Source organism: Cydia amplana, chromosome 22, assembly GCF_948474715.1.
Source record: "Cydia amplana chromosome 22, ilCydAmpl1.1, whole genome shotgun sequence".
NCBI lineage: Eukaryota > Metazoa > Arthropoda > Insecta > Lepidoptera > Tortricidae > Cydia > Cydia amplana.
The window spans coordinates 4,650,270-4,675,590 of record NC_086090.1 but is presented as its reverse complement, the minus strand read 5'-3'; the positions used below and the strand labels follow the sequence as shown (position 1 = coordinate 4,675,590).

At 37.4% G+C, this 25,321-nt stretch overlaps 1 protein-coding gene across 1 annotated transcript in view; it reads left to right on the top strand.

The window, feature by feature from the left end:
* The window catches only part of LOC134658504 (dihydropyrimidinase-like), a 58,652-nt gene that overhangs the window by 12,155 nt on the left and 21,176 nt on the right, over positions 1–25,321 (top strand). Inside the window, exon 2 of the mRNA XM_063514190.1 lies at positions 12,669–12,763. Within this exon, the coding sequence (XP_063370260.1) occupies positions 12,669–12,763 (95 nt within the window). The remainder of the gene's footprint in view (positions 1–12,668; positions 12,764–25,321) is intronic.

Sequence of the window (25,321 nt, the reverse complement as noted above, 5' to 3'; positions counted from 1 at the left end):
GTTCTACAGTATATGTCATATTCTAATTGTTTTACATATGTATTATGTACAATATATATACCTACATATGGGTGTCCCTAATGGCACGACACTTAGAAGGGGAGTGACGTCATCAAGGAAATTCCTTCAAATGTCTGGCTTTAACTACCTATGCAAATGCGTTTCTGAACTAAATTTGGTATAGTGAATCATATATGTATTAGTTGCATCGATTATAAGTAAGCGCTTTTTGGTAATTTTGCCCGCTACTATTATCCATTTGGTATCACTTAAGTATCACCAAAAACTTAATTGAATTTTTGCAATAATATTTAGAAAAACTGATCGCCTTGGACGAAATTCGAACTCGCTTGGAACTTAACCGATTCAGATGTATATTTCAATTTCCATCATATCCATATCCAACATTTTTTTACACGTCGTTTTTGACACCTAGCGACATCTACCGTAAAAGTACACTGACTGGAACTGGATGACATCTGTAAGAAGTAGTTTTCGAATTGTCTAAGGGGTTGAGAAAGCTTTGAAAGATCAGAAAAAAACTAACTTATTTATAACAAAACAATAATATTTACTGGCGTTAGGTGTATACTTTTTGTGCTTAGCGTGTTTCGTCACTTTCGGCCTAATTCTCATCACTATTCAAACAGTTCAAACGTAAGATAAGATAACATTAGTGGGCCACTCCCGATGACTGGACAAAATCTTAATAGTTTCGGAATAAAGCCGACTATGTTCGTTTAAAAAAATCATACATGCACATAGTAATGTCGTACGGGTCGTACACGTACTAATAAATTATTACCATTGGCTTAGCATCACTACATAGTATATAATATAATATCTTTTTAAAAAAAAGGGAACCGCCTTCAAAAAACCAACCCACTGAAAAGTACAAAATAATTTTTATATGGCACCCCTTTACGTGTCCAGTCCCTATCCCACGGCGTAAAGCAAATTTTTGCCAAAAAGTAATTAATACCTATTAATAAGAAAATTAATAATCATCCGGGTAATTACTTAGTTTTTGAAGTCGGTGCCAAACCAAAATTTTTGAGAACCGATATTTTATACAACGAAGAACGCTGCACTTACTTGCATTATAAATACATACTTAGTTTACTCATTAATTTAGTTCTTGTAGGTTAAGTACTACGTACTCGTATTGTTTTTCTGATTGGTAGTAAAGACTGTTTTTGTTGGTTTGGCACCGCCTTCAAAAACTAAGTAATTACCCGGGTGATTATTAATTTTCTTATTATTAGGTATTAATTACTTTTTGGCAAAAATTTGCTTTACGCCGTGGGATAGGGACTGGACACGTAAAGGGGTGCCATATAAAAATTATTTTGTACTTTTCAGTGGGTTGGTTTTTTGAAGGCGGTTCCCTTTTTTTTAAAAAGATATTATATTAAGTAATTTTATTTTGGTTTTATTTTTGTTTATTTTTAATTTTTTAATTATTTTTTATTTATTTTATTTTATTTTTTACTTTTAAGTGATAGGTAGGTACTTCATTTATTTTAGGTTTTGGGCTAAAATACTAGTTTGTTAGGCTCTCTATTTAGTCTACTAATGTTGGTGATGGCCTAACTCGATGATAATCGCGACACAACATAATATGACGTTTTGGTGCTAAACGATTTGTATGTATATTGCTCCCACTCCCACTCCCATTCCCAGTCCCAGTCCGAGTCCGACTCCCACTCCCACTATTTTATCTAAATCGGTTTTAGCAACATAAATTTGTTGGTAGGTATACCGAATACCGATAGCATGGCCACCTACCGGGTCCAATTGGTTTTTCAAACCATCCATGTACTGTACACTAAAACCTTCTCCAGAATGTAACAAACCCTTTTCTGAAAACCGCATCAAAATCGGTTCAGCCAAACGCGAGATAATCACGAACAAACATACATACACATACATACGTACATACATACGGGTCAAACTGAGAACGTCCTTTTTTTAAAGGCAGTTAGAAAAAAGTTCATCGACCCACCTAGTGGACCTCTGCAACATAGGCAAACGACGACAAGTCGGTTAACCAAAACAAAGTGTGCCTATGTTGCACCAAACATAAGTTCCACTAGGTACAACAAGGGTTCAGCATCAGCTCTATCTTGGGTACTGCTCTCCCAAGTGCTCATCAAGATGTGACGGATGACCAAAATAGCGTGGGCCTATGTTGCACCAAACTTGAGTTCCACTAGGTACAGCCAGGGTGAACCCTGCCAGCCAGGGTGGTTTGGTGCATCAGCTCTATCTTGGGTACTGCTCTCCCAAGTGCTCATCAAGATGTGACGGATAGCCAAAATAGCGTTGGCCTATGTTGCACCAAACCTGAGTTCCACTAGGTACAGCCAGGGTTCAGCATCAGTTCTATCTTGGGTACTGCTCTCCCAAGTGCTCATCAAGATGTGACGGATGACCAAAATAGCGTGGGCCTATGTTGCACCAAACTTGAGTTCCACTAGGTACAGCCAGGGTGAACCCTGCCAGCCAGGGTGGTTTGGTGCATCAGCTCTATCTTGGGTACTGCTCTCCCAAGTGCTCATCAAGATGTGACGGATAGCCAAAATAGCGTTGGCCTATGTTGCACCAAACCTGAGTTCCACTAGGTACAGCCAGGGTTCAGCATCAGCTCTATCTTGGATACTGCTCTCCCAAGTGCTCATCAAGATGAGACGGATGACCAAAACAGCGTGGGCCTATGTTGCACCAAACCTGAGTTCCACTAGGTACATCCCGAGTTCCACTAGGTACATCCAGGGTTCAGCATCAGCCCTATCTTGGGTACTGCTCTCCCAAGTGCTCATCAAGGCGTGTCGGATGACCAAAACAGCGTGAGCCTATGTTGCCCCAAACCTGAGTTCCACTAGGTACAGCCAGGGTTCAGCATCAGCTCTATCTTGGATACTGCTCTCCCAAGTGCTCATCAAGATGAGACGGATGACCAAAACAGCGTGGGCCTATGTTGCACCAAACCTGAGTTCCACTAGGTACATCCCGAGTTCCACTAGGTACATCCAGGGTTCAGCATCAGCCCTATCTTGGGTACTGCTCTCCCAAGTGCTCGTCAAGACGTGTCGGATGACCAAAACAGCGTGAGCCTATGTTGCACCAAACCTGAGTTCCACTAGGTACAGCCAGGGTTCAGCATCAGCTCAGATCTATGTATACTAAAACCTTCTCCAGAATGTAAGAAACACTTTTCTGAAAACCGCATCAAAATCGGTTCAGCCAAACGCGAGATAATCGCGAACAAATATACATACATACATACATTCATACATACATACATACATACATACATACGGGTCAAACTGAGAACCTCCTTTTTTTTTGAAGGCGGTTAAAAACAAAGTCGCTTCCCGCTGCCTGTCCCTATGTATGCTTAGATGTTTAAACTACGCAACGGATTTTGATACGGTTTTTTTTAAATAGATAGAGTGATTCAAGAGGAAGGTTTATGTATAATTTGTTAACCCGTGCGAAGCCGGGGCGGGTCGCTAGTCCTAAAATAATACTTGGCCTCCGACACAAGACAGCGCCACTTTTCTCGGTCCTGCGTAGGGTACCAGACGTCAGGAATTTTCCTGACATGTCAAAAATTTTGGCCGTTTGTCAGGAATGCGGCCGGAATACGAAAATGTCAGGAATTTTAGTGAATTAACAATATGTACCTAAAAAGGTACATTATTCAAATTTACTTATCAAGCATACATAGATATCACATACGGCTTGACCCCCGATACGAGCGTCAGGAAAATTTGGATCTGGTAACCCTAGTCCTGCGTTACTTCTAGCCAATTGTTGACTCGGATTTCGCGGAGATCCGCCTCCACCATATCACTCCAGCGATACCTGGGATCCTACAGGATCCTTAGGAACCGTGAAATTAAAGACCAGAACGTAATTTACTTTCTATACATCTCGCTCGCACTCGCATATTAGTGCAAACGGGATGTATAGAAAGTAAATTACGTTCTCGACGGCGTTTATGTCAGTGACAAACTGATGGTAACCGTACTGATGCATGAACCTAAGATCAAGCTCACAGACTCCGTTAGTTGGGCCTTGGGCCGTCTTGAGAGAATGGATAAGATCGGAATGTGAAAATAGCGTATTACCTTGCAGGTCTGGCAGGATAATGCATCGTACGACAATTTCAAGTTGATAAATAAATATCATAGTGCCAAAACCCTATCAAGATTACCTAATACATAGTGTACAACCTTAAAGCCTCGATTAGATAAGATTGATAAGAGTGTTTCATCTTTACTGCCGATTGTTTACTTTTATAACTTACTTAAATAACATTAAATTTGACTTTCATCAAATTGAGGCGAAGAAGTTGAAAAACCGGCCAAGTGCAAGTCGGACTCGCGCACGGAGGGTTCCGCACCATCAACAAAAAATAGAGCAAAACAAGCAAAAAAACGGTCACCCATCCAAGTGCTGACCCCGCCCGACGTTGCTTAACTTCGGTCAAAAATCACGTTTGTTGTATGGGAGCCCCACTTAAATCTTTATTTTATTCTGTTTTTAGTATTTGTTGTTATAGCGGCAACAGAAATACATCATCTGTGAAAATTTCAACTGTCTAGCTATCACGGTTCGTGAGATACAGCCTGGTGACAGACGGACGGACGGACAGCGGAGTCTTAGTAATAGGGTCCCGTTTTTACCCTTTGGGTACGGAACCCTAAAAAACGAGAAAAGTAATTTTGTTTATTTGTATAACGTTTTTTACGTTTTTGTAGCTAAATCAATATAATTCGGGGAAAATAAAATAATTTTCAATTTTTTATTATACCTAACAGTTTGTTTAAGGGGTAGGAGTAAGGAATAACAGTTTATTTGGTACGTTTTGATTCCATAAAGTTTTCTTGCCTTGTTGTTCGTCTTACCCTTACCCAAACAGATTAAAATAAAATAAAAAAGCCTATTTTGGCTATTTTCACTCCATTCTAATACAGGGTGTCGATCTCTGGGCGGCATCCGCTGGCCGGGATAGACTGTTCAAATTGCAAAAAAGAGCGTTGCGCATCATCGATCGAAAGCCTACTGATCACCCGGCTCAGGACCTATTTAGGAAACATCGAATCCTGACTTTGCCCTGCGTCTTTATCTTAACTGCCTGTAAATATGTTCGGACCAACCTACACAATTATAAAACGTACGGTGACAGGAATAAAAGACTATCACGCAGACAACACCTTCTAGTAGCACCCCGTCGACGACTAGCAAAGGCCCGCGCGATGCTCGAAGTTGCCGGACCTAACCTGTATAACCGTGTCCCTGTGGACATTCAAAATTCGTCTAGTGATGCCATATTCATCAAAAAACTTAAAAACATGCTCATTGAGTTAGCATGCTATAGTATAAACGAGTTTCTCCAAAGGGATCGTTGCACTCACTTATAAATTATATGCCTAGTCATAAATTATATAAAATAGTTTTCTAGTTTTAAGATATTGACGTGTAAACTTACTTTATGTTTATAAATAAAAGATCTGAATCTGAATCTGAATCTGAATTAATTTCTGACTTCGCATTTTAAGATGCCTGCCCAAATGTGTCTAATGGTGGTATTCCATCTGTCTAATATCTTGGTCCAATGTGCATTGCGTCTCACTCTCTCACCAAGCAAAATGTGAGACGCAAATACACATTGCATCAAGATATTGGACAGATGGAATACCATCCTTACTAAAAACATCGACGCATTATCGAAGTTCATTGACATACGTACAATTTACTTTACTGCTGCTTTTAAATTTAAATATAAATAATCGGGTTAACGACTACTTTTAAAGGTTAAGTTAATAGTGGCATTAAATCGTTTATTGACCATAATGGGGAAGGAAGCTACTGATACTGGTTTAAAAAAAGAAGCGGCATTCGAACTCCAAAAAAATTGATTTGTTATTATACTGGCATTTCATCTTAGATATAGGTAATATTTGCAGTTAGATGTAGGTACTTACTTCACTTCACTACATAAAATAAAGTCGCTTCCCTGTCTATCTGTCTGTATGTATGCTTAGATCTTTAAAACTACGCAACAGATTTTGATGCGGTTTTTTTTAATACCTAGATCAAATCTAACCTAACCTACGTTAGATTATAAACTAACGGGTTCACAATCTTACGGTGTCATGTATAATTTGTTAACCCGTGCGAAGCCGGGGCGGGTCATTAGTATTTTATACTTTTTGATGTTTTTTTTTCTTTGTATGAATTGTATGGGAAAACTTCACAAGTGACCCATTTGTGTTGCTTATGAGCGCATTAGTAGATACCTTTTTCTGTGTCGTAAAGCAAAATACGACCAAGTTACGGAGGTTTGTTAAATTGGTCGTAGCTAAACCTTTGTGTTAAACCTCTGTCTTGTGCCCTTGGTGTATTCACAATGAAATTACATATGCATTGCGTAATAACTTGTACCGTGCAAACATATCTTGCAAAACGCACGAAGTGCGCGAAAATATGTTTGCAGAGCAGCCTTTTATGAAAGACCCAAAATTTAGGTAGAAATGTGTTTTCTTTTTTTGGAAAATCTTTGCGGCCTTCGTATTATGTTATTTATGTTGTAATATTATCGTTTATTTAGTTATTTATGTATTTCATCTTGATTGCACAATATGTAGTACAACCATAAAATAATTATTTATGTAAATTTTAATTATATTTCAAATATGCTGAGAACTTTAACCTAGGTCCTAGGTTTCCTAGGACAGTATAATATCCAGTTCTTTAGCGAAAACAAGTATTTTTGTTGTATAATCGCAAAGTGGTTAAGTTCCATTAAAAGTAACTAGTTAAATAAGGGAAGAAATATATAAGCCATCGTTTATAATAAGTGTCCTATAGAAAAGGAAAGGAGAAACATTATACAACAAAGCTTTTAGCTGAACAAATATTTTGTCGGCTCGATTACTAAAGACAAGGCGAGAAATGTTTGGGTTTATGCAGGAAATGCAGGGGTTTCGAAATATGGTATGAGGAAAACCAATGGTAGCTATTTTTGATCAACCCACCTAGTGCCCAAGGCTTGGAAAAACGCCCGTAATTTTGAAAACATAAAACCACAATTTAGGACCCATTTGAGTCGAAAATGTTCGTTCCCATCAGTCTACGGACGTCAATGGGGCATATTTAATCATTGCCATTGGTATAACCTCCTAAGGCCCAAGGTCCTACCCATGGTACTTATTAACTTTCTTATTCAAACCCAGCTCCTACAACAATTGTGTAGTCATAGCGTACCACGGTCCTACCAGTAGGACTTAATAGAAAACCCATTTCAAATTTTTCGCTTATCGAAATTGGCGTGTACGAACTTCTAAAGGACTGTTTTGTTTTGTCTGTAAGCCCTTTAACAAGTTCGTAAAAAAAATCAAAGTGCTGTACAAGATGCTGTATAAATACAATAACATTTAAAAAAGTCTTTTAAGTACTTGGGTGGGAATGAGTATAAAACAATAGTACTACTGGTAGGACTACGGGCCGGACTGACATACGTACATACTCAATTTTTCGTTGGGCCTTAGGAGGATAAGCCTCTGTACAACATAACAGCCGGGTTAAATGTCGTTTTCAACATGTCGGGCGTTTTTCGGAGCCTTGGCCCCACAGACCAACTTGGTCAGGATAGAAGCAGGTCGTTTATTCTACATACTTAAATGTAAAACGAGTATGTACATACATAAGTTTGGTACCTAGAGTCGGGCCAAGCTAAGTCTGCATGGCATTTGAAATGCGATGTCAACATTAATGTCAAATTTATATGAAAATATGACGTTTCTAATTACACTTCCTCACTTTGTTCTGTGCATGTCGGTGCAAAGTTACCTTAGATGGACTCTAGAAACTACGACGAGACAGACTCAAAAGTACTTAGGGTGCTTAGCCAAGATGCCAATCGCTTACGCTACGCCTATGTCTCTGTCGCACTAATATGGAGATAGAGAGAGAGACTAAGACTACCGTATCGTTCACCACGCAGCGTAAAATTGTCATCTCCTATAATAGAACCCCGAATAACACCAAATAAATCATTATTTTGGTTGTGATTTTGGTCTTTGACTTTGCCGTTACCTTGAAAGTGTTTATTTTGGCGGGTGAAATAAAAACATCTCTGGTTTAGAAGAGCTTTGTTATCTCAGTATAAAAATATCTCTTACCAAAACATACCTACTCCAATAACATACCTAATTATCCGTGTTGTTCCAGCACCTCATAAATCTATTTATAATATCACGAACTTATGCGTAGGTGAAGGTATGTATAGGTATACATATTACCTTTCAAACAATATGTTGGTGCCTATAATTATAAGTCAATAAACTCAACACAAGAACCAACTCACACGCGATTACATTTGACCGACCGGTCTGGCCTAGTGGGTAGTGACCCTGCCTGTGAAGCCGCGGTCCTGGGTTCGAATCCCAGTAAGGGCATTTATTTGTGCGATGAGCACAGATATTTGTTCCTGAGTCATGGTTGTTTTCTATGTATTTAAGTATTTGTATATTATATATATCGTTGTCCGAGTACCCACAACACAAGCTTTCTTGAGCTTACCGTGGGGCTTAGCAATTTGTGTAATAATGTCCTATAATATTTATTTATTTATTTTATTTATATTGCTTCTTACCAGCCAGTACCTTTTTTATGAGGCAAACGACCAGACGAACCGTCTGATGGTAAGCGATTACCGCTGCCCATGGACACCCGTAACACCAGAGGGGTTGCTATTTTGCTAATGCGTTGCCAGCCGGAAGTACGCTCTTTTCTTGAAGGGCTGAAGGTCGTATCGGTCCGGAAATACCGCAGTCGACAACTCATTCCACAAATCCACAGTTCACTACACAAACTATGGACTACTTCTACAATCTACGGACTAGTCATCAGATTAAAAATAAAACTAACATTGTTTACACCTCATAACTCTATTTCTGAAATTCACGCTAATAATAATTCGCAAGTAAGTCAATAAACCCAACATACAAGAAGCAACTCTCACGCGATTACATTATATCGCTTCTTACCAGCCAGTAACATGTACGATCTATGGCTTGTCAATTTAAAAAGAAAACCGATGAAAGTAGTTTTCGCGCGTTTCCCCTGGTCTTGTTTTTCTGGATGTGAGGTGAGCCAATTCTGTTTGCCACGGTTTTATCTTATTTTGATCGGAGCACCAATCAGGTGCTGACGAAATGCCGTCAAGAGTCGTCTTATAAGGCATTTCCCAACCGTAAGTAAGTTCATTATCTGCCTCTCTAGGTACATTCTTTATTGCATAAACAAAACTTATAAACTATACTTGGTCAACCAGATCTTGACAGTAGAAAAAGGCGGCAAATTTGAAAAATGTAGGCGCGAAGGGATATCGTCCCATAGAAAATTTGAATTTCGCGCCTTTTTTTACTGACAAGATTTGGTTGACCAGCTATAATATTAAAATTAAGTATAAACTAAATAAATTAAAACTAATAAAATTAATAAATAAAACTTACCCACCCATCTTAGGTCCCCCAGATCTGCCTCTCTATCGCTCTAATCAATCAATATCAACACATATTATAAAACAAAGTCCCCTGCCGGGTCTGTCTGTCTGTATGTAAACTCAAAAACTACTGAACGGATTTTCAAGCGGTTTTCACCTATCAATAGAGTGATTCTTGAGGAAGGTTTAGGTGTATAATTTGTAAAGGTTTTGTGTAAATAAGTTGAACTATCCCTTCGAAGCCGGGGCGGGTCGCTAGTATAAGCATAAGTAATAATGGTGACAACGAAATTTAAATTTTGTAGTGCGCGGTAGGCCATCTGATAACATGACTCAAGGATCGAAATGAGATGAAAACCATATCAAATTGCAAATTGACAAACAAGAATCGGCCTCCATGATGCCAATCACCTTGCGTTTTCTTCATCATTGCTATTCTGTTTACGTTCCGTTATAAACAATGGTTACGCAATGCTTGGGATCACTTTTTCCCGTTAAAAAAATCTATGTGACATTACATTGATGTTTAGAAATTTTGTCAGTATTTTTAAGGTATAGTTCTAGACTGTTGAGATTCATGACTTTCAACTATTTCTAGTTTATCTTTTAGCTTCAAGGGTTCCTGAACGATTATAGCTATAAACTAATAAGTAAGCCTATAAAAATAAACTTCCTCTGCCTGAAACAGATTGTACATAAATCCCGCTCTTTGATCATTTGACAGTTCGCACAACGTTCTAATTTCAAACTTCACTGCTTCCACAAATAAACGCTACCCACATCCACGCCATCTCGCGATCAGCGATAATGTATAGACAACTTTATCGATGGCTATTTATCACTTTCTACTCTTTCTAGCGTATAAGGAAACCGAGGGGAACGCGCACCTTCTATTTTAGGCGTCACAATTTCAGTTTCAGCCCCGCGAGTTGTGGCGCGGACGCCATAGGCCGAGCGAATTAAAAAATATCCAACTGCTAATATTTAAAACGTTCCATTTTTGAAAATGACCGTTGACGCTGGGAAAACCGTTTCTGGGATCAATATAAAAGTGAGTTCCGAGTTTAAATTTAAAATTCTTGTTTTTCTTTTGTCTTTTAATTATATAAATAACCCAGACGTGGTCGTGAATTGAAGTATTGTTTCCAGTAAGTTAAGGGCTTATTCTGAACGTTCTTTAAATTTATTTTATTACTTTTCTGAATGCTATTGTATACTAAAGTAACCTTTGGACGTGTTTAAGAACTTTAAGATGACAAAGGATCGGAAACCGGTTCGAAATGTTTCAGTGTTTTGCGCAGGATTCCTTGCGTGTAGAAATAATGTTGTGCTATTTTAGGTGTATGTTTAAATTTACACTCAAACGCAGCAAAATTCAGTAATAAGTCCTCAAAATACATACTTATAAAAAAGGGTAGGCACTAAACATCAAATTAACATTTAAGTCGACGCATTTGTAATCAGCCTTTCACATTTCATCTCTTATCCGCGTCTTATCACATCAATTGAAGCGTTTGAAAATTCTTCAGCCCCAGATAAAAATGGCGACAATGAGACATTCCCGATAACTTGAGAGCTTGAGATTTTGCGATGATAAAATAACTTACTCAAAAGCAAGAAGCAAAGGTAAGAGACTCGTTCTGTTTCGCTCGGCAGTCCTATAAAGGGCCTTCTATACGGCGGTCAACCCTGGCTATAACCGCGAAAACGAAAATCAAAGTTCGCAAATTGCGGGCATTTTTCCCTGTCACTCTATATTACGCCTTCATTGGAGTAAAAGAGAAAGATCCCCGCAATTTGCGAATTTCGGTTTTCGCGGTAGCTTCCAACCATGGCGACCTTCGTGGTTTGCAACCAAATTTATTGGTTGTCAATACACGGTTGAAAACGCCAGCTCTTAAGTGGCGAAGAGTAAGCGAAGTCGTTAAGCAGTACGAAGTAAGCAAGGCATGTCCCATCTCATGCAGGCATGTAAAGTTTTTGTCTAAATTTATCAGATGAAATTCAAAATCAAACTATACCTAATAAACTAAAAAACATATTTATGGGTTTCCGAATAAAATTATTAAGTTAAATCAACTTGTACGAGGCGTGGCTGAAAAGTTCGCGGCCTTAGAAAAAAAGAGAGTATTAAAGTAAATGTTAATTAATAATCGTTAGTAATGGCGGTAATATTTAAACTGCCAAATAGGCGGGGAAAAAAGTAGCAGTTCTTTTTTAATTTTTCTTGTTTTTTCTAGCTTAGGCCGAAAATATTTCAGCCCCCCCTCGTAATCTCTGGTAGAATTAACTAGTGTTTGTAATTTTCTTCTGATACCGCTAAAAAATGCAACAAAGAGTGATAACGGATGTTGCAGATCTCGATAATTGTGAGATTGTTGATAAACTACATGCTCGAGAGCTGTTGTAGAGTCTGTAGTGACGAATGTGCGATAAGGCACGTTTTCGATTAGGTGTCTTGTTGGCTGATAGGTGCTTTTTTATGCCTATGAAAAACGTGAGAAAATGACCTATCGGTCTACTACTTCACTGAGGTGGTAGGTCAGAAATTAATAAACCAAACAAATTGAATTTTATTGACCTTAGATATATATATCTTGAACATAGGACAGATTAGCTACTATTCACAAGTGCTTGTTGCTAGGCCTACATGAATAAAGTATATTTGAACTTTGATTTTAGTATAGCTGGTTAGCCTGTCCAGATATTGACGTTGGCTTGGCGGTTCTATGATGTTGACGGTTTATTATTTTTCAACTAATCTGTACAAGTTTTTAATTTATAACAGTCACTAGAGATGCTGCGGGGGCGACGCTCTTGAATCGGATTTGTGCTATCTCCGAGACGATAATTGGGAGGAGATTGCTGAATCGAGACAACTGGCGTGACTTACTCGTGTTGCAGACCAGATGAAATATCTCTATCGCTCGAATATGCAGATAATATTTTATTTTATTATATGAATATGCATAGAGTGGCAGATAATATTTTTTTACGTTGGCGGTAGGCCTTGCATTTAGTGTCGTTGCGCCATTCAGTTTTAGTCAGTTACTAGATCTCCATATTAGCCAGAATCAGTTGCCATAATTTCGTGCCGTGTAGAACACCCATGAGCACTACTATACTAAGATGATGATGATTGTTTCAGAGCTCCCAGAACCGACTGCTGATCAAGAATGGGCGTGTCGTCAACGATGACGGAATGGAGGACGCTGATGTCTACATCGAGGATGGCATCATCAAGTGAGTTCATGCTATTCTTACAACAGCACAGAATGTTCTATCGTTCAAGAACTTTCTTCATGGGGGGCAGAAAATTAAAAAAACCGTAACCGCAAGAAAAATTACATTCAGATTTGAAATCGCTATATACTATTTAATTCCCTGTAGTTGACTCTGTACATTCAGCTCAGATTACCTGCGTCTTCGAAGAACCGGCGGAGGGCCGGAAAAAACTAGGCTAGGTGAAGTATAGCCAACCAGAAGCTTATGAAAAAGTAAACTCATTTCCATTCTACTTTGAATCTTTATTTTTACAAATCAAAATTGCTTTTGTTTTGGCACGTTTTGATGTGACGTTACGGTTAGTTAGAGGATAAAAGATTATGACTATTATGAGATGTCAATAGACGTTGAAAAATATTTCGACGGGGTTCGCCCATTTCAAACTACTTGTGCGATTAGGACAATTGCACCTTCGATTAAAAATCGAGGTTGAGTATTTGAAAATCATAAACTTTAATATTTTATAAAGAAAATAATATTTATTCACTTTCTGTGCTAATTTTATATTAGTGATATTTAAAAAAAGGAATGCTTTAATATCAAATCAACATCCACAGACGATAACAATCAAAAACATGTTATGCAATGAAAAATGAATGCCAAAATTTTGACGATATACGGATCACCAACTCTAATTAATAATTAAACAACTATTCCATAGAACCACGCATGACATCACTGTAACACCCCGGACCAATTTGTCAAGGAAATACTCCACATCGGTAAATTAAAAGTAGAGCCGCCTTCCGTCCGGCCTCATACATAATCCATACATAAATACATCGCGTGACAGGCTAATTCACTTTTAAAACGAAAGTGAATGCGAGAACTTATCGGCGTTTTGTGGAAATGTGAGTAAACTATAATAGTAGCGAACAATTTGACATAGTAATAAATGGTATTTTCCTAACATCCTATCTATTGTGTGATTATCATGGACCTAGAATATTACGGACGGACTGTCACCTAAGACAAACTGTGACATTGCAATGGCGGCCGGTTTGAATGTGTGCGTGTAGACGAGTGTTACCATGTAACACAAATTCTCCCCTAATGGTGAAACAATTATATTTAATATCGTCCTAGTTTTTTTTTTTAATTTAAAATAAAAAATTAGGACAGTTTTACGTTAGACAATTAATAAAAAAGGTGTGTACGTATCTGATTTTATAGGTCTTGAAAATGCGCAATATTGAACAATTACTTTGTGCAAACATTATTTTCAATACCTAATGATATTTAGCATCGCAATGAAATCAGTTCGTCATGTTTTTTTAATTTATACATTTAACTTGAAACATATCTGGTTTTCAACAAATAAAAATATAATACATAACAAACAAACGTTAAGTATCGCTCCTTAGTATCGGGAAATTACCATACCGACCTAGTTTGAAATGCACAATCAATAATTTAACCATTTACCTAAATGATCTCTTAATAAATAATGATAAGAAGGGTATCAATTACCCTACTTTCGGGAAATTACCCTATTCATGTTACTGGTCACACTCCTGTTTTGCAGTTTGATAATTTATAAACAACAAATTATCGTGATTTTGACGTACTAATTGATAAACTTAAGTATGAAAAGTTATTCCGTGACTTTTTTTCTTTCGATCGGTACAATTCTAGCAGGATTTAACTACGCATGCCAGCATATTTTATATTTTTCTTCGACATGTTTACTTCAATGACGTTACGATTCGTCTGACGGCAAACTGGTGGATGTGGGCTGTCAATGTGTGTGTGTCACGCGTAAATACTTAGAAACTGGTGGATGTTGGAATCACAGCTGTGTTGTAAGCGAAACTCTGTCCGTAATATTATAGGTTCATGGTGATTATATGGTTTTTATTTTGTTTAACTTACGAAATGAAATTATCTATTGTCGGAAACGGTATAAGTAGGTATTCCCCGTTTTCATTGGCTTAGTTTATAAATACTTCGAAAAACCTATTGTACCTATACCTATTTTTATAAAAAAGACAGGGATATAAAATGATTGGTCGTAAACACTGATGGTGTTAGGGCAAGAAGGATAGTGATGATGGTGTTAGGACAAGAGGGAAAGTTGTGTGGTGGTAGGTAGGGTTTGCAATCCGGATCCGAAATGTATGAAATTATCCGGATCTGGATCCGGATCCGCGGATATTCCCATACATTTCGGATCCGTCGTGCAAACCCTAGTGGTAGGACAAGAACAAGAAGAAGAAAGGGAGAGAGTGAGAAGGATTCGTATACGTACGTCGCTCATACACGGTCAGACAGGAAGAGCTTCGCTCCTTCTGGCCTGCTAGCATGAGTTGCATTCTCGCACGCGACTCCATACATTAAGCGCGACTTCAAATATGGATATGCGCGCGAAAACGCAACTGTTTATGCTAGACCGCCTGTAGGCCTAGTTCCTAGTACATGATTAGCGCGACAGCGACAGTATCTCGCGGCGAGATAGACGACATCTCGCCGCGAGATACTGTCGCGCCAATCATGTGCTAGCCCGGCTACTACTTATACCGACCTTCTGTATGGAGTACGTGTACAAACGCAAGAATTAGTAGCGATGAAAACAGCGATTTTGTTACAAAAATAACCCAATACCCTCCTCGGGACTCAAAACTATCTCCAGCCCAGATTACACTCAAATTTGTTTCAGCGATTTAAGCGTGAAGAGGTAAAAGATACAGACAGACTGACTGTTTAAAAAACGCAATCTTATATCTTATCAGATATAATTCATCGTATATCGACATGCTTATAAACTCTGTTTAATTAAGACTTCTTACACGTAAACTTGCATATCCTTGTAATAACTTTTACGAAAACCGTTAGCGTATGACGGAGTGTCAGAATTTCTAGCCACTAATGGAAAGGGGATTACAATTATATTAAAGTATTTATGAGTCAAAAATAACTGGACACTTAAACATGATTAGACTAAGTTAGGGTTCTTTATGAAGGGTTACATTTAATAGATAATAGATATAGTCACTGACATCTGGAATTCTGGTTTTTTGACATAATTGTGTTTGTTGTAATTTTTAGTCTATAGTTCGTTTTTTTTAGCATTAGAAAGAACTTGAAAGAAGGTAAGCGATTTTGACATGTCTTTTAATTGAAAAACACTTTTTAAAAATCAATAACTATTACTTATGAAAGCAGAAGACTATAAAAGATCGTATTAGATTCATAATTGTTACATATTTACCGTAACTTATTTTTAAAATGTGTTTTTCAATTAAAAGACACATCAAGATTGTTTACCAAATTTCTAATGCTAAAAAAAACGAAGTATAAGTTTGACTACCTACTTTGTGGATTGCGCGGTCATGTCAGTAATTATTCATGATGCTATAAAAGACAACCAATTACACCAAGTCTAATTAACATGTAAGTGCACGCGACTTTGCATATCCTGAATTCCTGATAGCCTTAATAAGTCTATTAGTGTATGACGGAACTGTGGAACTTTGATGGACATAAATACTTAAAAGTATGTACTTACTAGGGGAAACAAAGTTTTAAGTTTAATTTAATTTTAATTTTAATTTTACTGCCTGTTACACCTACTAACAACTATGAAGTCTGTTCTTCGAAATAAAGATATTTTATTTTATTATTATTATATATGGCTTTTTTCTCTCAATTATTCACTTAATTAAGTTCAAAGCTCTGACAGCGCTAAAAGTTTCCGATAAGCTCTATCCTAATCGAATCCATTATGATATTTTTAATACATCGATCGCAGATAATGCTCATTATCTCTGGTCACGGACGGACCGATACGCTTTCGCTGGTATACTGTTTCTCTTATTATACGTACAAAGGGCTTGGTAAAATTTTACAGCGTGTCACAGGCGTGTTTAATTTGGCTAATTTTAGATTTTTTTCTGTTAGGTACTTACTGCATAATCAGAACAAGCTCAATTCAATTATGTACATTACTATCACTATGTATTTATCTGTTCTTAATTGCACACAGGAAAATTTACCACACAAAACGTGGACTTCATCTACGAGCAAAAAAAAGTCGAGTGGTTTATTTCCATTTTTTTTTATAAGTATATCCAGATATTCCAGATTATGCGTATGAGTCGGGGTCTAAACTAATTTTTAAAAATTCATGTGTGTGGTCGGAGTATCTGATCGGTGGAAGTTATAAGAACACATACTTAGTACACATTCGACACTGCTATTTACGTAATAAAAAAAAAACAGTGAGCAAGCAATGTGTTTGTCACTTTTATCATATTGGTCAAATAGAATTGTATCAAAAATATTTACTTCATGAATAAAAAAATGAAATCAAACTAAAACTGAGCAATTAAACAATTTCCGCATTCTAATTGGACATTCAATAAAACAAGTTTAATTGCCAGTTGTACAACCCTATAAAATCCGTTTTCGGTTGTATAACGTCGCGTTGCATTCTTGGCCTTATTTGGGCACCATAGCGTACCAAATTGCATACAAATTATTACATTTATAACGGTTGTTACATAGGGATGTCGATTATGTGAATAATAAAATACTATGTATGAAATTTTTTCGATGCTGCCTTAGTTATAAGCAATACATGAAACACTTCGGAAAATCGCAAATCGATACGTGTAATTTATAATATTGAGCGTTATTCGACAAAATAAAATCTACAAATCGCCTAACAAAATGGGTTACGTATAAAACGCCTTAGAATTTTGATGGAACTCAGTTAAAGACGATTGACATCACTCAGTTAAACAATTTTATGCAAGAATCAAAATGCAATATATTTCAGATTAGTGCCAGCCCTGATATCCCTATAGTTTATTTTATACTGTTCTTATGTTTACAGCTACTTTGTTTACCTTGCAGCCAACCGGGACAGCCGTTAGGAACTATATAATGCTATTCATTATCTAGTCTAGTTCACAACTTAACTTGAGCACTTTCATAGACCAGAGGGGAAGGGAGCCGTATGCCATAGACGACGTGATATGTTTGATCATCAGTGGGCTTCAGGTAGGGTTGTCAGATCAAAAGGCGCTATTATCGGGAAAAAATATAAATTTTTCGGGATTTTGGGCCGTCGGAAAAAAAAACCATTCAAATCAAATTAATTGTATTAAAAACAACGATATTTTACATTATTGGCACTACGTCAGCTGCTCTGCCCAATCTCGCCACGCGCGCCTTGCGCGCGCGCGCGCGCTGACGGGCTCGACACGGGTCGCTCGCTCGCTCGACGACAGTTCGGAACTTGAAATTATTGTTTTATAACGTGAAGCTGTTTTTCGGGACAATTTTCACTTTGTCGGGAATCGGGAACACATGCTAAAAATCGGGAGAATCCCGCCGAATCCCGACCATCTGGCAACCCTAGCTTCAGGGTGAGATGAGCGGAGACAGTGTGAACTTTATTACAACATGCGAGTACGACACGTCCTTTACTAACTCCAAAGTAGGTAAAACTCGTTCCGATTCATAAAGAGTAGGTTATGTGACTAATATTTAGTAAAGGGGCCCACTGATTATCAGTCCGCCGGACGACATCAGCCTGTCAGAACAAAAAGTTAACAGCTCCCAAATCCTGAATGAAGCGATGGATTCTAAAGTAGAATCCTGAGCGTAAACGCCCAAGACGAAATAATTTTGATACCGTGTGACACATACTGCTTTTCACATCAACTATGAGGAAAATAAAAAAATCTTAGTGTTGACACAATCTGATGCTTAAACAGATTATTTAAGCTAAAAAAATAATGTGCAAAAAAATGTAAAAATGTTACTTTGATCCCTCCTATAGTTCGTTTTTTTAGCATTAGAAAGAACTTGAAGGAAGGTAAGCGATCTTGACATGTCTTTTAATTGAAAAACGCTTTTTAAAAATCAGTAACTACGTATTACTTATGAACGCAGAAGAATATAAATGATCGTATTAGATTCATAATTGTTACATATTTGCCGTAACTTATTTTTAAAATGTGTTTTTCATTTAAAAGACACATCAAGATTGTTTACCTTATTTCTGCTGCTAAAAAAAAACGAAGTATAGCAGGGAGGAAAAAGTTCTTTTCTGAATAGGAGGTGTGAAAACTACTATTACCCTCAACCTGTACTCTCGCTATTCACAAAACCGGTGCAATTTCTCTTTTCCACAATGCAAAGTTCTCACGCGCCGCGTTTGCTATGCACATATTATATGTATAATGTGTGTGCGTGTGTGTTTGCGTGTGTGCGTGTTACACAATGCGGGTCAAGCACCTGCCCGCTCCAATTAGTGACGTCTTCATTGTTCCCGACTATAGGGTTGCCACTTTTAATTATTTTAGTATTTTTAATAAGGCCATTGCGAAGTTGGGACGGTGTTTTTTTTTTCGTTTACTTGAAATTATGTAATTTTTATGGTTCCGTACCAACTAGGTACCAAAATAGCGCTTATTTGAGTAAAACTATACGAAGACACATACTGAGAAGAACATTATTTAACAATATTACGGTTGCTTAATTAATAATTCAACTGTCTTGTTAAAAATTCAATAACTCAGAGTGCTCTGGCGTAAGTTTAGTAGTAGAGGGATGCGATAGTCACTCATTCTCATTATCATTACCTTACCTACTGGGGCCCGTTTCTCAAAAGCTTGTAACTTGTAATACAAGTGGAAGTCCCTTTCTAACAAAAGCTGTCAGAAAGTGACATCCGCTTGTATTACAAGTTACAAGCTTTTGAGAAACGGGGGTCCCTGAACTTCACCTCACACTTAAAGAGAGGGTGTTTTCAAACGTTTTCTGTCTTGTCTACAAGTTAAGAACGTGAGTAAAATAACTCAAACCATTTTACGAATTATCTGGGTCGCGGACTAATAGAAGATTGCCAGTATTGGTGTAGAAAGACCGAGTCGCGAAACGCATCTTCTACGGGCTCCTCTACAGGATGGGCCAGCGCCGGCCACTCCAAGGGACGCAGCCATGCGGTAGAATGAGATAGCAATATCACTTGCTCCCTCTAACGCATAAATGCGTCCCTTGGAGTGGCCGGCGTTGGCCCATCGTGTAGAGGAGCCATACTGCGAACTGCAAACTGATAACCGAAAGCAGGGCGGCCAGTTTCTGCGGTTCAACGATGTGTTGAAGCGGCATATGAAGAAACCTCATATAGAGCCAACAACATGGGAGACACTAGCTGGTGACCGTCCACAGTGGAGGCATGCTGTGCAGACGCACGTGCGTGAATTTGAAACCAGGCGACGCCACAGAACAAATAATACTCGTATATAGTACTAGTACTAGGTACAGAAGATTCACTCTCTAACAAAACGCGTCTATTACGACATTTACGACAGATATGACTGATAGGTAGCGCAAGCGCGAGCAGGCGTCCGTTCCGTAGCGGTGCGCGGCAACTACTATGGCTAGACACCAAAATTGGTGTGGGCCGCATGTACTTGTTGGTACTTGTAGCGATCGTGAGTGAGCCACGCCTGGCGACGCTCAGAACTCGACACTAAGCGTAGAGGTGTGTATAATGTTCATGACATGATAATGTACGAGTATTGTGAGAGCAAATCACCGCGATTTTCTCGTCAGGTCATACACCTGCCCGCTCTAATTAGTGACGAGTTGATTATTGCCGCTAGGGCTGCCAACAATGTCAAGCAATTTAACAATGTTAAATGTAGTTTAGTATGAAGCTTGTTGTTTGTTGTGTTTTATTGTACTAGTACAATTGATGAAGAATGGTATATTGTACTAGACAAGCTTCATAGTTGAACTGATTAAACAATTGAGATTCAAATTTAACAATTTCTTAGTTCTGGCTAATAAGATGCATAAATCGATGCAATCATGTTCTTAGTTGAACTTATTAGGGTCAAATAGTTGATACAGTAATTCTTCATGTTAACATTGATTTACATCTTAGTTGAAATGATTAAACAATTGAGATTCAAATTTAACAATATCTTAGTTCAGGCTACTAAGGTGCATTAGTCGATGTAATCATGTTCTTAGTTGAACTTATTTGGGTCAAATAGTTAATACAGTAATTCTTCATGTTAATATTGACCTACATCTTAGTTAAACTGACTTGTTTGTATTAGTTGGTACAGTAACTTATCATGATAACAATTATCAAGCCCTTAGTTGATCTTGCTAGGATCAATTAGTTAGCATAATTATTTTTCGTGTAAATATTGAACAAGATCTTAATTGGTTCAGTTACATAGATATAGTAATAGCAATCAGAATTACCTTATTTGATGTGTCTAAGTTCTTGTTAGGCTCGTATGGAATCAAGATGCTTGATTACGATTATCAAGATATTGATAGGGCCAACCAAATTTTTTTTAGAGTGTAGTTAGACAACAGAATTTTCCTGTACAACGAACCTGACTGGGTTACCTATGTTACCTAATCTAAAATTAGAGTCATTCATAATATATTACCTATAGTTCGTATTTGTATTGTATTGTATTGTGGTAGGGTGATGTAGTGAATAAAATAAATTTCTTCGTTGGTATATCTTGATTACAGCAAGAGCAGTATACGTGTTTGTCACGTACCTCCAAAAACGGAAAATTGCCACAATATTCGAGTACAGATGACATTTTAGAGCGTTTTCTTATACATTAGTAAATATACATTTTAGCTAAATATAATCGTGAAGATACAATAGCTAAACAATAACGAAGTCAATTTATTGTTCATCTGATTGACAATGTGTCAGTCAAAAACGTACTTACTCATTTCAAGTGGCGATATCGTTTAATAAAGAGGTTGACAAATGATAAGTGATAATTGTTTATGAAAATCAAAAATACTATTTGAAATCATCCTATAAGTGGTTTGACGTCATCCGCACTTTTTGTCCGACCCCTGATAATAAGTGAATTAAATCAATCGAATCGAATTGATTCGTAGATGGCACTTTATAGGTCAAACACCTGAGGCAATTATTGCTAGTTATCAGGGTTGCCCACTTGCCAAGTGAGTTCCATCTTTGGTGTTAGGTAATTAGTATGATTAGTAAGTGTGTTAGCATGTCTAGTACATACTAGTGTGCGTAGTGCTAGGGAAATTTGTGTTGTGATTTATGTTAACCTTTTCATTCCGAATCCTAAATAACTTTTCCATTGAATCTATCTAATACCTTTAAACGAGCAATTCTTGTTTATTTATTTATTTATATATATATATATTTCGGGGATCTCGGAAACGGCTCTAACGATTTCGATGAAATTTGGTATATAGGGGTTTTCGGGGGCGAAAAATCGATCTAGCTAGGTCTTATCTCTGGAAAAACGCGCATTTCCGAGTTATTATATGTTTTCCCCCAGTGTTTTGCACCCAGATATTTAATTTAATCAAGTGAACCACATACATTTTCTAGCAATTCCGAAAATAGTGTAAGTCTTAATGAGCACGTGCTTATAAATATAAATTTAGAAATAGCTCATTTGACTAAATTCAATTTTGGCATGGTGGTATGAAATAAAAATTTAATTTATCTCACCGGCTTACAGTACTAAAACAGTACCTACTTAGGTTTCAGGAAATGAAATATTTGTGCTGCTAGTGACAACCCTAACACTAGAGCAAAGTGTAATGCACGTTAGTTCCATTTTGACTTCATTAACGTAGGTGGCATACTATACCAGTATACATATATTTACCTACTCAGTATACATACATATACATAGAGTCTGTCCGGAAAGAGAAGAGTCGTGGAATGTATTGGGCCCCATACATTCCACGACTCTTCTCTTTCCGCACAGACTCTACTTAGTGTAGTACAGTCGCCATCAGATATATCGGAGCGCCGAGGTGCTCAAAAATATCTGAACACAACTCTAACGCCTTGACAATAGAGGCGTGTACTGGCGACTGTACATACCTATACTCGGTAAACGTTATACCTAGCATATACGATACTACGGTACGGTACTACGTGTCCGCCATTTTGGCCGTCAAGCGTGAACCGTGACTGGGAACGCGTTTTGTTTCCGCTGAGATCAGTAGATAAGTTGATTTAATTACATGTCTCACCTAACTTTCTTAGTAGAACTTTAATAAAGAGTTTATACTTACCAAGCCTTTCTTTAGTATTTGAGGGGAATAAGTATTTTAAACGACTTATAAATTTAGATAGAATTTAAAACCTCAGGCTTTATGATGGAAAATTGCCAATGCTATTATTTACACACAGGCACCTTCTAAGGTAAATTGGTGTATAACATAATAAAAAAATATGTATGTTCTATTAAAATTTAAATGTCAAATTTATTATAGGTAATTGGGTGTGGCGTGGCATAGCCGGCATAGAGTCGAAATACCTATTCGAAATTGCATCGTTTTACCCGTACCACACCCCGTACCATGACGTCCATGACTGACGGTGTCGAAACTAACAATACGCTAACATCTTTAATTTGCGCAAACAAACTTACTTACTTTAAAGCAAACTTTCTGTACATCTCGCTCGCACTAATACGCGAGTACGAGCGAGATGCATAGAAAGTAAGTAACGTATCGGCGAAAGGTATGCCTAACTAAATTCGTTACCCACGCCACGCCAGATTACCAAATAACAGTTTTAGCGCCTTGTTTTACCTTTTGCCATAAAAAATTAACCAGTTAGCAAGCTATTGGCAGTGAAAGTGTTAAATTACGTTGATAAAATTTAATGAAATATAGGCAAAAAGTAATTAACTTTTTTCCAAAACCCTGTAAAGGGGAAAGGGGCCCACCGATTACCGCCGGACGATATCAGCCTGCCAGTTGTTCGGAACTGTCACCTTTTACGTTTAAAGGGGCCCACTGATTACCAGTCCGCCGGACGGTATTGGTCTGTCAGTTGCTCGGACGGAACGGTCAACTTTTTGTTCTAACAGGACGATATCGTCCGGTGGACTGTTAATCAGTGGGCTCCTTAACTGACAGACTGATATCGTCACGCGAACTGGTAATCTGTGGGACCCTCAAAATACTACAATAGCCAAATACAGATAGGTATTTTATTTTAGTAGCACTTTTTAACACTAATCAAATACCACCCGCATAGATATTTAAGGTCAATAGTTTCCTAACCTCCTTGTAACGCATTTCGTTAAAGGAATAACAATTGATCCATTAATTCCATTAATTGGCCGGATTGGTTAAATCAGTTTCGTGAGTCAGCGGTCTATTGGCCCCTATGAAGTCTATTTATGATGCTTTTCAATTTATTTTTAAATCTTGTTAACACCCTATTGTCTTCAATACAGGATGGTTTGTACAAGGGCCATTTTTGGTGGATGATTAAATATTGCTTTACTTATTGTTTAGTCAATAGATTTTTTGGTATAGCAATTTACTGTTAGTTTATAAATAGTAAGTTGTTAAAGTTTAAGATAAACATTCCACTTGTTTGTCATAAATTATGTAATTGAGAGAGTTAAGAGGCATGTTTTGTCAAATTCAATAGTTGAATACACTTCATTCAAAGCACCATTAATCTTCATGAGGTTATAAATTGATAACCATAACTTAATACCTACGTTATAAAAAGAGGTCTTAAATTTAAAAGCCTGATACCTACACAAATAATAGGTACATAATACCTTTTGTCAGGTTTGTGGTCAGGATTATGACGTCGGTCACGCGCATATATTTATGACTATACCTTATACGTCAAACAATGCGTTTCACAATATATATTCGATTTGTACCTGTTTCTATAATTTAATGTAAAAATCGGCGAAAAAACACTTCGAATACGAACGCATTGCAAAGTTTCGTACACAACCCTACTGAGTTGATATTTGTTTATGCTTTATGGTTAGTTATGGGAATTCCCGCAAGTTATTTTGAGCAATTTGTTATCAAATATTTGTTATGAAAAAGCAATCAGCTTTAGTCGGCATGCCTACTCGCGAATACAGGGTAATTTAGATCGACCGATATAAAGGGCATGGCGGAGTGCGTGCCACTCGAAGTATAATAACAATAACCAAATTTTTTTTGCCGTTACGTTTGTAGATGAAAGACAACCTTTGTTTGATTCGATGTTTTTACACGAGCTTTTCTTTTATAAAAAAAATAAATTAATTATTGGTCACAGTCTCACAGCCCTAATTGATAACTGATAATCGGGTTGGCAGTTGCGAACGATATGTCACGTGATATCGCAAATGTGTTGAACGTAATAAATGAAATACAAGTAGGTACTAATAAAAAACCTGTAAAGCCCATGGTTTTAATTTACAATCTCTTAACCATTGTTAAAAGACCTAATTTAACACCAATGTAACAACCATGGATGCAATAAATAAATTATGAATTATGAATTATTAGGTTTTTTAATGGCCATAGGTAAAGAAAACATTTTTACATTTTCAACCAAATCGAAACATATTTCCAATTATAAATTTGAGAGCACACGTCATGTTGTTGTTGAGATCCTTTACCAATGGCAAACCAAACTTTGTCAGTAAACGATCTGACGTAACTCCCGTGTTGTCACGCAACGGCACATTGTCACGGCATTGCACGATATAAGCT